This window comes from Sminthopsis crassicaudata, chromosome 2, assembly GCF_048593235.1.
Source record: "Sminthopsis crassicaudata isolate SCR6 chromosome 2, ASM4859323v1, whole genome shotgun sequence".
NCBI classification, from domain to species: Eukaryota; Metazoa; Chordata; class Mammalia; order Dasyuromorphia; family Dasyuridae; genus Sminthopsis; species Sminthopsis crassicaudata.
The window spans coordinates 171,571,363-171,587,025 of NC_133618.1; the positions used below are offsets into that span (position 1 = coordinate 171,571,363).

A 15,663-nucleotide genomic window follows, 5' to 3' on the forward strand; every position below is an offset into this window, starting at 1 on the left:
GGTGAGGATGGAAATATAAAAAATGAAATATGGTCTCTGTCCTCAAAGAGCTTACATTACAATCTAATTGGGGAAGACAACACAAACAGAAGCTAGGAAGCAGGGAAGGAGGGGAAAGATAGAAGAGAAGATGGTGGAGAAGTCAATCAGATATGTACCATAGTAATGCAGCCATGGGAGAAATGAGGAGTCTGAGTTGAGCTTTTCTTAAGGGGCAGTTTGGAATTCATATCCTCTTCTAATCAAAGAGGCAAAGGGTAATAATGAGGTGAAAGGGTGTGGAAAGAAGTCAGATTGCAAAAAGTAGAGGAATAGGTTGATTGTGAGAAAGTCGTATTTGTCCAAATTCTTCCTGAAAATCTAAAAATCAATCAAAAGCATTTAACAAGCTACTTTGTGATTTTCTGTATTATACTTAGGATAAAAATACTGAAATAAATTAGTTTTCTGCTCTCAGGCTTGTCTTCAAGCAACTAGGGGAAGAGAAAAACAAGACAGATAAAAGACATGAAAGGCCAGGTATGGGCTAGCATAGTAGACAATGTGCTGAACTGGACGTCAACAAGAGTTTGATTAAGACAAAAGCTGTTCCATCTCTTACCCTATGCCTTTTCCCAGGCTGTCCTCAGCCTATTCATCCCCATCTCTCTGAATCCCCAGCTGCTATCAAAACTTAATCTAAATGGCATCTCTATAGGAGGTTCTTTTTGACTTTTTGCAACTAATGTTTCTCTCCACCACTTCTACCCCTTTCATTATATTTACTTTGCATATGTGATGTCCTCAGTCCTTTTCTAAAAGGAAGGACAAACAACAATGTTCAGTCTTCTTATACAAACATTTGTCCTTGTGAGCAGTGGGCAGCGAGGTGGTGCAGTGGAGAATGCTGTGTTTGGAATCAAGAAGATCTGAATTCAAATTCAGCCTCAGACAGCTGTGTGATCCTTGGCAAATCACTTAACCCTATTTGCCTCAGTCTCCTCATTTGTAAAAATGAGCCGAAGGAAATGGCAAACCATTCTAGTATCTTTACCAAGAAAACTCCAAATAAGGTCACAAAAAATCTGATACAACTGAAACAATCTGCTTTTATTTTCATTTTTGCATCTTTGCATAGTGCCTGGTGCATAACTGGCCCTTAATAAATAATGGCTGATTGGCTGATTGGCCTGCTTCAAACAGGAGACCGGAGTTCTAACTGTTTCTGCTTAACCTTGAGCAAATTACTTTGTTATTCTAAGTTTCCTTATCTATAAAATGAGAAAGTGGGAGTGGATGACCTCTTTGGCTACTTTTAGCTGAGAAATTCTTTGATTTCTGAAAATGATGCTGCTATTTATTAATATCCATAACTTAGCAGAAGACACATGATCCTATATTAAATTCATATGGCATTTTAGTCAATCTGGTTTTTAAATTTTTATTGTATTTTTTACTGTTTTAAAAAAAAACAACAGTTGATCAACTTCAAAGTAAAAGGCTTGAAAATAACAGTGAGAAAAGAACTACTGGAACAACATGTCTAATGCTCCCTGTGGGTTTCTACTCTAGCCCAGAATATCTGTGTAACCAATTTGTGCAATGATGGGTAACAAATGAGAGCTGTGGCTTTAAAATAGAATGACAGTCTTTTGATGTCAGCTGGATGCATCAAGGCAGGTTATTCCCTTCTGATGATGGGGGGTAGAGGGAGATGTGAAATTAGATACATTCTGCCAACTCAGCAGCTCTGTCCAGGCAGCAGCTGTCAGGAACTTCTTTTTTACCCATAATGTAATTTCTTTAGGGTTATATGCATCCATAACCCAAACAGAAGAAATTGTAATGGAGAAGTTGTGAATTTAAAATTTTAACTTATTTTCACATTGGTTTTGATTAGAAGTAAATAATTGTCTTCAGAATGAGAGCAATTTATCCACATTTAAAAATAATAAGTAGAAAGAACAACAGATTTAAATTCAATATACTAAAATGTTTTAATTAAATTGTTTGGTAGAAAAATATCTTAATTTTTATTGTCTATATAAATATGAAAATCCAAGTCAGTCACATAAAGGCCTGAAGTATATTAAAACACCTTATCTTTGGGGAATGTCTTTTCTGGGCCTAGAGAGTGTCCCATAAAACCAGAGACTCTGAATGTCCCTTATTAGATAGTCTGGTCAAGGTCCCAAAAGGGACTTTTGATTAGGGGCTGAAGGAGGCTCCAGCTTTCTGGTCCATCCAAGCTTTAAGCCAGCTGGATGTGTGTGGTGGAAGAGAAGTCATAATTTGGAATAGAATGGAAAAGTGTTCTCACCTTCAACAGGGCCAGGTTAGGATACCTTCTATCAAGGAACTATAGAAAGCTAAGAGGAATAGAAATAAAAAGCTAATGGAAATAGAAAGCTAAGATGGTATATTATATATGCAGATGAATGAGAGAGAAGTGAGAATATGGAGAAAAGCTAACCTAATTTGGGTACCAATAATAAAATTTTAAGAAAATAAAACTCATTAAGAAAAATAAAATAAAATAATTTTCTCTGTTTTATTATGTTTCCTTGGGGGTCCCATGGAAGAATCTCTGTTTTCCTATTTAGAGAAGTTCATTTGAAAATAATGAAATGTTAGGGAAAAAACTCAGGTAAATTTTTATTTTATTATCTTTAGGTATTTGGGAATTAGCTTTTGAAATAAGGTCCTTTGTGAGAGTTAGATATGCCTGTGTGCTATGTTTACATGACTCCTTTCCCACCCCTGCTCCCACCAAAATTAAAGAATAAGAGGATCCTAGATTTCCTCCTGAAGTTTTGATGCCACAGCTAGCTTTGGGGAATGTTCTTTGACCGATATTCTGATATTATTTTTAAAACCATTGTGGATTCACTTGCTAGACGTAAAAAACAGGAACACTACTTCATTGCAGAAATACATTGGATGTGAAGTCAGACAATTTTGGTCCAATCCCCTAATTTATATTACTTATGTCACTTGATTTTTCTGTGCCTCAAGTTTCTAATCAGTAAAAGATGTGAGTTGGATGAATTGATTTCTTAAGATTCTTTCTCCAGTTCTGAATCTTGTGATTTGAACAGTTCCATCAATCTTTCTGGATATTTCCATTTCTAGTTTTGTGATCAGGGGTGTTGTGAAGCTTAAATGAAATAAGGGATGCAAAGTACTTTGCAAACTTGTTAAAGTTCTATATAAATACCAGATATCTGTCTGTCAATCTATCTATCTATCTATTTATCATCATCATCATCATCATCATCATCATCATCATCAGCAGCAGCAGCAGCAGCATCATCATCATCATCATATTTTTATTAGCCTTCAGTCTCTAGGCCTTCAATGTGGTGATTTCATTCCCTGATATTTCTACTGCATTTCTGTGAGGCTCTCTATGTTTATAGAAAATACAAGAGTGTGCTAAGAAATGTTTAATTACCAGATTCTTGGTAAAGAAGGTAATGATAATGCCCATCCTTCTAAGCTTAATTGACATTATTAACATTTTCTTACATTTAAACAATGATAAATTTATAGCAATTTGATTTATAGCAATAGTCAATTTCTGAATTATAAATGTACACAGTGAAAATTTCATTCTCTGCCAAAACTAAGTTCTATCTATGATCTTAAGAGTTCTAAAAATACTGCTTTTTGGAGGCATTGCATGTAAGTGGCCTTGACCCCTGGAAAGGGCAAATGAAGTGTCCAATAGTAATGACTTTTTGCTTTTGTCATCAATAGCTGCCTTGGATCCTTATGACATCAGGCAAAAATGGAGGGGACTATACAAGATAACAAGATTATCTTCCTTTCTTTGTAGGAGATGGATAAGTATGGCATAAGAAGAGACTAATTTTGAACTTGTCATCATCAGTTCCATAAGTTGGGCTGTCACTTATGTAAATCTTTACTTTTCATGTCTACAGTTTTCCGATCATTCAGATGAAAAAATAAACAATCAAAAGACTGAAATCTAACAAATACTACTGAACTGAGATTTAGAAGAGAACTAAAGAGTCCATTTCATCCAACCCATGCCTGAATAAGAATCCCTTTTTACAACATTCCCAACAAGTGGTCTTCTTTTCCTAAAGACTTCACTGAAGAAAAAAAACTACTAACTCTTAAAACAGCCTATTATACTAGGATGTAGTTCTAATTAAATACAAATATTTTCTCCCTAACAATGAAATTGAATTTTCGTCTTTACCTCTTCTACCCCACTCATTGTAGGATTTGCTTCCTGAGACTAAGTAGCAATAATAGTATGTGAGAGTTATATAGCATCTTTGTGATTTAAGTGTTATTATTCTCATTTTACAGGATGAGAAAACTCAAATTGAGAAAAGTTAAGTGACTTGCTCAAGTTCCCAGGTAAATGTAAGACAGTGTTGAACTCTAGTTTTCTTTACTTCAAGCTTAGCACTTTATCTACTATACCAATGGATGTACAACATCCTTTCAATAGACAGTCGTACAAATACATGCTCCAACCTCTCCAAATCTTTGATTTTCTAGGATAAATATCCACATTTCCTTTAATATATCCTCATTTGGCATATTTTAAAGACCCTTCACTATCCTGATTACCCTTCTCCAGAACCTTTTCAGTTTATCAATGTCCCTCCCAAAATGTGACACCCAGAACTGAATACAAACTATTTTTCAAATGGAATGAGGCAAAAGGCCTAGGCAGAAGGCTGGATGTTCCAGAAATTTATACATCCAAGTGTTCACTAAATGTATGTCTCCATGATAATTTTATATTCTAAGAGGAAAGAGAATGAATAAGTGTAATCTCTTTGAAGGCTTGAAAAATCATTCTGTTATTCCAGACCTGGAGTTGTTACTCCAGTTATTATTGAGTCATGGGTGGGCATACTTCAATCATCTGCCCAGAAGCTCTAAGTTTACAGACATATATACATTAGTACTTCTTACTTATCATTTCATCCAAATGAACAAAGTGTTCAGGACCAAAGCTGTCTGCATGGAATGGGGGTCATCAATGCTTCTTTCTATCTGATATTGTAATAGCATGACTGATTTAAAATACTTATATTCAAGATTTTGATTTTTCAAAATGTTTTATAAGTTCTTTTAGATGTTTTTGTAAATATAAATAGAAGAGCATTAACTTTCTCAATTCTTAATTTCCCTTCTACACTTTATATCAGAGTGAATTTGACTGCCAAAAATTCACTTTCTTAATTTATTTATATATTTTTAAAAATCACATCACTTAGAGGTTGGAAGTCAGATTACAAAAAGATTGAGAGGAGAGGAAGTGGAGTAAAGGAGAATAGGCTTATTTTTTAGGTAGTGGCTGAGAAAAGGAAAAGAAATACTTGAGAGGATGGCAGAGTGTAATGAACATTTGTTTCTTTTTAAGGATAGGAAAGACTTGGGCACATTTGTGGGTAATTAGGAAAGAACTAGTAGATAAAGAAGAGAAAGAAGAAGATAGGGGTAAGGAGATTAAAAAAGGGGATGATTTAGGGGACAATCTGTTAGAGAAGATGAAATGGGATAGATCAAGGGTTCGTGAAAGGATTTGAACTCTATGAGAAGGATCACCTTGGAAAGGAGGAGAGAATAAGGGATATTGTCAAGGAATTGTTGAATTAAAAATACATAAGAGAGGAAGTAACTTTCTGCTTTATATGTGATGCAAAGTTTTTTCCTCAGTTTGTTGAGGGGATGAAAACTATGTATTTTACAAATGTATCTATCTAGGAAATTCATTTCTTTTCATCTTGTCCCTCATACTCAAATTTAGCGACATGTAATTAAAAGTGACATGATTTTATTAAACCTATAGCACAGGGCCATGAGACAGTGACAACAGTTTAAATCACATTACTCACCCACATGATCCATTATATTCAAATTTTCCCTGATTCAATTGCATCGCTAAATCTGTCAAGAGACAAAAATAATTTAGCATCTTCTCTCCCTGGACAATGGAGATCTTGAAAAGCTATCTTTCATAATAGAAATCAGATGCACATACTGGGAAGAATAATTAACTTAAAAAGGGATACTTCTGGCATACCACAAAGAAACCAAAGTATTTGTTTGAGGCAAAAATAAAAAAAAATACACATAACCACCAAATTTTATAATATTGAAATAAATTTGTGTCAGGGCTTAAAGAAATCATTTCTATACATGGTGACTTTAAAGCAATATTTTGAAGTTTTAATGATGAATGTAAATTTGTTTTCCTGAAGCTCTTATGAAATACTCACTTCTTTAAAATAATTTACCCTTAAAAAGCAACCTGGGTATCATCTTCTCAACCTGCTTATCAGCTGGATTTGGAAGCATAATTTTTCACTGAGCTGTCTGCATGACCTTCATGACTATCATTAAGGCAAATAATATGGTCACATGAGGAACAATGTGGATGTGCAGTCTGGCTAGATAGTCTTACCTAGTCAAGAGACTAGATAAGAATCATGTGCCAAATATCATCTAGTTGTAGAGCACAACTCTGAGGAAAATTCATCTAGAGCAGGGGTTCTTAATTTAGGGGACTGAAAATATAATGGAATATTATCATGCTTTAACAAATGATGGGTATCTTGACAAAATATCTATTAATATAATTGGTTTACTTTGTTTTCCTATGTATTTCATTTTATGCATTTCAAAACATTATTCTGAGAAAAGGTCCATAGGCTTCTCCAGATTGCCAAAGAAATACACTACACATACAAAGTTAGGAATGCTTGATGTAGAAGGTTTTTACATTGGCAGGATGAGCATGAGATTTTAAAACTCTTGGCAATTAAGGTCATGTTCCTGTTTTCTAAATGCATGACAGAAGGATAAAGTAGACTGATTTCTGAACATAGTTGGATCATAGGAGGATTCTCCTCCCATTCCAATCCTTACCCCCACCACATATCATAAATGTTAATTTCCATTATTTGATTACATGTCAATGTATTTGATGAACTAAATTATAAATATGCTGATAATTAAAATATCCTGCGCCCTTCTAAAGATGATGAAAGTAACCTCTGCTGCCAATTTTAAGTCTTTGATTACACTAATGATCTATGACAGCACAAAAGCTTAGATACTGCAGTGAGTCTTGTGCAAGAGGTTACACAATAAATAAGACAACTATAACAATCAGCATTCATACAGAAGTTAAGAACCATTTATATGGTTTGTAAAGCACTTTACATATTTAATCTCATTCGATTGTCACAAGAACCATGTGAGATAGGTATTATTATTATCCCCATTTTAAAGATGAAGAAACTGAGGTTGAGAGAGATTAAATGCTTGCCAAAGACCACAAAGTCAGTAAATATTGAAGATAGGATTCAAACTCAAACATTCCTTAGTCCAAGTCCAATATTTCATCCATAATGCTTATATGATCAATCTTTTTTCAAGGAAAAACAAATGAAGCTTTATGAATAGTAACAGATGAATATATAGAATATTTTGTCTTTAATCAACATAGGTTGGTTCTTAGTCTTTTGAGTGAATAATATGGGTAAGACCTGACTAATAGGGACAAAATGTAATTTCTAGCCAATCAGAACATTGCTGTAAGAAGAAAATATTTTTTGGTTTTAAGAAGAAAATTATGCAAATAATCCTATGAAATGGATGGAATTTTTCTTTTTCTCTTTTTGTTTAATAAATTCATACAAATTTTCAATCTGTTAAAGATAAGCAATAAATAATAGAGAAATACCTATATTTAAAAAAATGATCTCAATTTCTTAACCCAAACTAACAAGAGAAAAATATATATATACAAAAACTATTTCCTCAATTCTTTCAAGGTAGAAAACTCACTATATCCAGGAGTCTGGCCTTAAGAAATCCCTAATTATAGACTTGAGTCCTGTCTAGCCCTAAAATCTTTGTGATTTTTATCCTGTTACTAGAACAAGGATATCTTCTGGTACTTACAAAAATAAAATTCCACAGATAAAGTTTAGGGTTGATTGATCATAGACTGATTTTTTTTTCTTTCTAACAGTAGGTTTGTTTATTTCTGATGAGATATTAAATACTGTTCATTGTTTATATTTGCTGAATGTGAACAAAAGTTTAGTGATTGCCTAAAGGCAGAAATAGGCATGGTTCTTTCCAAAAATAGGAGGACAAAAGAGATTTGTAAAGATGGGGATTTAGAAAAATTGAAAATGGAGGATGGAAGGACACATAGCAAGAGATCTGTAACTCTCTATAGGAATATGTTAAAGTGTGTTGTCTTTAACAATTGACCCTTTTCTTGTTTTCCCAAAACACATCCAACATGACATTCAGCCTTATGTTTGTTTTCTTTAAAAATGCTAAAAGCAAACTGATGGCATCTGTTGGCACAATACGATCAAAAGCCTTCCTCTGGAACTTGGGTTCACTGGACATCATTTTGTACCTGGGGTTTGATAGTTCAGTGACACCATCTGGCAGCCAGCATTCCAGAAAATCTGAGGCATGTAATTACTGGAGTCCACTCGACCTCCCTTGGGATAAATCCGACTCATTTGTCGTTTATTGTAACTGTGCAACTTATTAAGGAAAATGGACTAAGAAGAGCTAAAGCAACAACAATAAACTTAAAATAGATAACATTATTTCACATAGCTATGTATACATCCATTACATAGACAAGATATATCTTTTAAAATGAAACTTCTATGGAATTTCGAATTTATGATGTATAAAATAGCATATGACCCGAATAGATGTTGGTAGTTGGCAATCTACTTTCTAGTTATTAGAGAATTCATAGGTATTTTGAAATAACACACAGAAAATTCACATTCACACACACACGCACACACACAAAGAAAGAAAACAGTTAGCTATTATACAAGGATACTTCACAAATTCAATTGCATGTGTTTTCAAGTAACCAAGTCCAACTGATTCATTAAAAGAAGACATGTTGTAATGAATATTCCGTTCTGTAAAAGAAAGAATATCCCTTCAGAGGCATGCCATCAAATAGTTCTACATGAGCCAACACAGAAATATAAGTGCAGGTTATATCATTAAATTTCACTAGACATGTGCTATCATATTAGTTTCACTTAAGTTATATAATTTTCCTTTCCCTTAATTCATATCTGATTTTTGAAAAATTAATATTTTATTTCCCCCCAATTACATGTAAATACAAATTTTATCATTTATTTTCAATAAAATTTTGAGTTACAAATCACAGAATTTTTATATAACAATAGCAATAAACTTAAGGGAGCAGAAAATAATTTGTATAATGCTCTACTCAAATCCCATGTCCTCTGTATAAATGTTTTTCAGTAATGGTGATTACTTTTCCCCCATAGCAAGTGTTATTTCAGGGAATGTTTTAAAGGACTTTCCACAACTATTAATCGAAGAAATCTAGTTTATATAGAAAAGTCCTTTGAAAATATAATTAAATGATAAATATGTTCATGCTGTGCAAGGAGCTGCCTTCTGCTAACTTACTCCTAGTAACTGAGAGCCACCATGTGGGTGATTGGTGGAATAACAAGTTAATCATGGAACTATATCATGGGATATACCAGCAATGGACAGTCTATCAAGCAAATCTCTATATCCCCTCTCTTCCAATCCCCTCAGAAAGAGAAAAACTGGAAAAAAATGCACTGTCAGATTCCAACATTGCAGGACAGTATAAGGCAAAGCAGACAAATATAGCTATTAAATGTAATCTTTTATGTTACCTTCTGCTACATTGAAGCCCTGAAACTTTACAGGCTGGGCATAGTTGATCATTGTGGATAAATATGGGTGAATATTGGTTGTAGCGCCCACATATTTGTAAGATGCCATCCATGCCTGTTCATCTTCCACAGTAACTAATCCCTGAAAACATATTTAAAGGAATAAATGCTTTTTATTTCTTCCATACTGCTTATTAAATTTATCATCTCAATGCGGATTTTTTGAAGAATAAGTTATTCAAAGCTGAAAGATTAATATTTTTCTTTCTTTAATGAATAATGTGGGCTAAGTTGCAAGTATCTCAAATAATGATGGTAGCACATGACATCTCATTAAATTAACAAAAAAAATTTTAATTGTTTACATTGCTCCAGAGCTTTAAAATTTTCACAGTGTTTTCACAAACCTTGTCTCAGTGATCTTCACAATAGTTCAGTGAGGGAGGTAAGGCAAGAATAATTATCCCCAATTTAATAAATGAGAATACCAAGGCACAGAGAAGTTGATTGACTTGCCTGATGTCATTCAGCAGGTTAGTACAAGAGCTGAGAGTAGATCCTAGATTTGCTGATTACTTCATATTATATATATATATGTGTATATATATTTTTATATATATACACATATATATATATACCTATGACATATAATATATATAATACTACATTAACAACTAGTTTAAAACTTGTGAATGAAGTTTCTTCTCAGAATAACATGGCATCTTTCTAAATCTAATTGGCTGAAATTTCATCATGTCACATGGAAAAATGAAGGTGTAATTTGTTTCTCAGGAAATTTAGAGTATAAAAATAAAACTTTTAAATAACAAAATTAGATTTAAATAGATAAAAAGACAATAACTTTACTGAAAACTTTGAAGAGTAATAAAGACTGAAAAAAACTCTTCAAGAATGATTTGAAGCACCAACTCTTTAGAGTGAGTTGTTTTTAGTAACATTTTTTTTGAGTAAATCAACAGGTCTTTTCAATAAAACAAATGGTTAAATTAATTTTTTAAAGAGAAAGAATATCAAATTGGTAGTTTGACCAGGTGCCTGCATAATTCAATCCAAACTATCCAAAGGGCTTCTTCATTGTATCTCTATGTTGGTACTTAACACCTGCCATTAGCACTGACCTTATGCACAAAGCATGATCTTTAGACTGTCTTTAGGTTGTGATCCATGTCTTTTAATTTCTGTGCTTTCTCAGAGTTTAATATAGCTTCTAATAAAGAGTAGGTACTCGGTATTTACTGATCACAATAATGCCCTACACTCAAAGTGTAGACTTAGAAATTATTTTTTTTGAATAAATTGAGAAAGCAGAAAAATAATTTGTACAATGCTCTACTCAAATCCCACGTCCTCTGTATAAATGTTTTATATAACATGAGGAACAATGAGGAAATTTGTTTGCTTGACTATCCATTTTTGTAAAAATGCTTTTTTTCTTTCATTTTCAATGGAGGTATATGAGGAAAAGAAGAGACATGAGGAAGAAAAGGCAGATTTTATTGATCGAAAGCAATAAAATTTTTTAAATGATGCCCTAATCCCCATTTGTCTTCATTACAAAGTAAATACAAAGGTGAGATGAATATTTTCTAGCAGGCAAGTCTGATTTGAGGTTGTGGCTTATATAATCAGTGACTTAGCTGAACATTCATATTAAATTTATTTGGCAAATGCATAATTTTCATCTTTATGGAAAAAAATAAATTAAGATAACCTAATTTCACATAATATTCTTTCTCTACAATTAAGTCAATATCTAATCTCTTGTAAAATAAAAAAAAAATAAGGTTTAATATATTAAATATATTAAAGGAAAGTTCTAGCTATTAATATTCTTAGGTCAGGTCAATATTTTAGATTATGAAGAGATTATGTAATTCTTTTTATTAGCCCAGAGTTCCTTTTAATTCAGTTCCAAGGGGGTAGAGCTAATGACCTAATGGGTCATTTTTAAAATTTCTTTTTTAATAGGCTGATCTTGAAGGCCTGGATTTATATAGTACAGCATTGAACCATAAAAATTCATTCTAATCAATCATGTTTCTTTAGGGTAAGAATTAGTGCAAATTAATTATTCCTAATCATGGCCATTAAACTTGGTTAGTATGTCTTTTTGATATGGTTTCATCAGGCTTTAGTCATTCCGTATCTTGGAAAGTTGTTTTCTTTTTAACATTATGTATTATGAAATGTAAATGTTATACTTAAAAATCAAATTTCTCTGAATAGGAAAGAGTAATTTAAGGACTGAATACTTCCTTGAAAAACCAGGTATAGGATTATATTATTCACAAAATAAGTTGTGTTTTCTATAAATTGAAGAAAGTAGAAATTATAGGGAATTCTTTTTTTTTTTACCTTTTTATTGTTTTCATGTTCAAGGTCTTCTGCAGCCTAAAGAGAAAAAAAAATTATATTTACCCCTCCAAACTGCAAAAAAATTATCCCTTACATGTTTATGTATGTCAAGAAACGCACATAATATATTGAGAAATTTGTTTCTTCTAGAATTGTAATTATTTTCTAAGATTTTTATCAGTATAGAAAAGGATAAATATTTATTACATAATATCAAATGTGCCTCAATAGCATGTGAGTTCCTTGAGGTTAATGGCTGTTTTAATTTGGCATTCCCTCCCACTAGTAGCACAGTGTCTGGCACTTAGTAGACACTTAATACATGTTTATTGAAGTGGAATAAATCTGTTTAATTTATAGATAGTAAGGAGGGGTAAGTTAATATTGGTATAATTTTTTAAAGAAATGAATGGACATTAAAGAAGATGGGACAATTTCATTGTCCTAATACTGCTTTTCTTTTACTTATAGCTTTACTTTTATATTTTCAGTCATATTTATTAAATAAGTTGGTTAGGTATGGTTCCACAAAGAGCTTTTCAAGAAGTACCTGCTAAAAATGAGTGTGCCTTCCTTACAGGTGAGACGTAGAGTAAGCATTAAAACAAATGGCTGTTTGTTTTATTTTTATTTAATTTTGAAAGCAGGAACTGATGAAAATTATTGCCAATTGAATGATGGAGAAATACCTCAGTTAGTGGGAAAACAATATAAAATTGTTTCCGTTTAGCATAAGAAATTCCCAAGTATATGAATGTAAGATCATCCAAAATAGCCAATCATAAAACTTGAATAAATGAAGTGATTTGAAGTTATAGTTTACAGAATCAATACCTTTGTTTTACATTTATACCATATTTATGTGGTAAGTACATCATTTTCATCTTGATGAAAATTTTGTATCAGAAGACCTGGATTTACAAATCATGTTACCAAATTCTAAAATACCAGCTCTGTTACTTACCACCTGTGAAACCTTGGACAAGTAATTTAACATCTCTGAGCCTCAGTTTCTTCATCTGTAAAATTAGGGGGTCTTGAACTAGAACAGGGATTCTTAATATTTTTGTCTCATGGAATTCTTTGGAAGTCTGGCGAAGTCTACAAAATCTTTTTTCAGAATAATATATTAAATACGTAAAATAAAATACATAGGATTATAAAGGAGACTCGATTGAAATGTCATCATCAAAATATTTTTAAAAACAAGTTCACGTACCCAAGGTTAAAGATTTAACATCACTTCCAGATTTGTGTACTCAGTTCTCAGACCAATGTCTGACACAAAACAGATGTTCAAAAGATACTTTATTCACTTGGCTTGAGTCAATCTTATGCTCCTATGGTCTTTCATTGTATGTTCACTCATGATCAGCTTACTATAAAAGTAGTTCATGCCTTTTTAAAAAAAAATGGTTTATTGGGAAGATGGGAGAAGGTATGCCAAAATAAGACTATTTATTGATGAAATGTCAGAACAGTGGACTAAAAGTCAGAAGGCCCAAGTTCTGAATTCACTCTCACAAAAACTATGTGACTGCATAAATTATTTATCCATTCTTTAGGTTCAAGTTTTCTTATAAATATAGTTTGCACTAAACAACTTTTAATTCTTTCTAATTATTTTGTGGGGGGTCTGTGATTACATTTAGGTTTTATTTTCTAGCCTAAAAAAGGTTCATGCTTTGGTGATATTTTTTGTATTTTGATACCACCTTGCTCATTGTGTTTTAGTTACACTATAAGGCTGGGTTTCTAGTAATGGTTCAATTACACTCTTTTACCAGCTGGGAAGGGTCAGCTTCAGCATTTAAATTGTGTTTGTATGGTGTTTTTCTCCACAGAGTAATACAGAGAAAGAGGCTAGTGGCAATAATATAAGGGACAATGCCAGATGGACACTAATTGTCTTAGCACAATGTCTAACACACGGAAAAAATTAATAGACTGATTTATTTTTTTATCATGTTCTATTACTGGGGATAATTCACTAGTCCCTTAAAATTATTACTGTGTGTCTTGAGATAGGATGCAAAAGTCTGTCCCCTAAAAGAGCTTCCTTTTTATAAGCAGTTTAGAAGGGAAAAGTAAATTTATTTTCTTGTGGGTTAAATTTCCTCAATTTCAGAGCAAACAGCTTCTCTTGGAATTCAAAGTAAAAAAAAAAAAGTGAGATGAATAGAATGCAGACGCCAACCTTCTTTACACTATTTGCAACAGCTTCCTTTTGACTGAAATCATCAGAGAGTTCACTTCCAAATTTGAATTCTGGGTGAGCTTCCTCCTCTTGGTCAACTGTGTGAAAAAGAGAGAGAGAAATTGATCACAATGGCAAATAAGTAAGAATTAGGGTGTCAGGCCTTGTTAAGTACTTGGGGATAAGATGGTGGCTAGTGGGAGAGAACAATGCTGCCAGATTAAAAGAGGTCTCACACACATGTGGTTTTGATTTTAAAACTGAAATGACATCAGTTATGCAAGATTATGAATACCAATTCCATCTCAGTGAGAAATGAGTATTTGAAGCTTAATCCACAGATGACCCTATTTATATTTGAGGCTAAAAACATCACAAACCTTTTAAGGTATCTAGTTCCATGTACTTGCACACATACATACACACACACACATTCCAATTAAATAGATAAAATTACTGAGAAAAATGCTAGAAATTTTGATTGGGATTTCAGTGTTGTCTAATGAAGTGATAGTCATGTAAAATGTGTTGAAAAAAAGTTGAGGCATAGGAAGAATTCTATAACAGATATAAAATTCTGAATAACATAATAGAAGTTAAAAGATCAGAGATCAGTGAATTAGGATGGTTAAGAAATATCACAACTCTTTGTAATTAATACAAATAATAATAAAATATATATAGTATTTATATAGTATTTCAAGGTTTGCAAAATACTTTACAGGTATTATCTCATTTAGCTTTCACAACAAATCTCTAAGAGAAGTGCCTTTATTATTCCATTTTATAGAAAAAGGAAACTGAGCTGCAAAAATCTAAATGCTTTGTCCAGGGTCAAACAGCTAGTAAATCTCTTTAAGTCTAAATAAAGTTACTATTTATTTTCTCATCTAAATTACTTAGAAAAAGGAAGCCCTTTTAGGGGACATACTTTTGCATCCTATCTCAAGCCATACAGTAATAATTTTAAGGGAATACTGAATTATTCCCAGTAATATAACATGACAAGTAAGGGATTTGACCACATCTTTCTAATTCCAAATGCAGAACCCAGTCTTCTATATCAAGTCCTATATCTCTAATGCCAACAGTATTTTATCTTTCATTTTAAAGCTGCTCACATGAAATCCTTTGAGAACAATGTTGTAAATAAACTGAAGAGAAGAACTTTGACTTATGTCAAGTAACAGTAAATGGATAGAAGCAATATGATTCCTCTGTCCAGTGGAATGCATACTCCTTGAGGGTAGTGGCAATTTCATTTTTATTTTTGGTCATTGGTCATTGTCTTTGATCATGGTCACTATCTTTGGATATCCAGATAACTAGCACAGATCTTGGCAATCAATCAGTCAACAAGGAGAGTTTGACAAATGCTTA

At 32.5% G+C, this 15,663-nt stretch overlaps 1 protein-coding gene across 11 annotated transcripts in view; it reads right to left on the minus strand.

The window, feature by feature from the left end:
* Positions 1-15,663, minus strand: part of PLCB4 (phospholipase C beta 4) — a 461,856-nt gene that overhangs the window by 59,315 nt on the left and 386,878 nt on the right. For 7 of the 11 annotated variants that reach the window (XM_074287884.1, XM_074287885.1, XM_074287876.1 and 4 more), the window contains 6 exons: positions 14,284-14,381; positions 12,087-12,122; positions 9,711-9,852; positions 8,858-8,942; positions 8,411-8,535; positions 5,865-5,916 (listed from right to left, as the gene is read on the minus strand). In XM_074287884.1, the coding sequence (XP_074143985.1) occupies positions 5,865-5,916; positions 8,411-8,535; positions 8,858-8,942; positions 9,711-9,852; positions 12,087-12,122; positions 14,284-14,381 (538 nt within the window). The remainder of the gene's footprint in view (positions 1-5,864; positions 5,917-8,410; positions 8,536-8,857; positions 8,943-9,710; positions 9,853-12,086; positions 12,123-14,283; positions 14,382-15,663) is intronic. The other 4 variants (XM_074287886.1, XM_074287887.1, XM_074287883.1 and 1 more) reach the window with 1 other exon arrangement.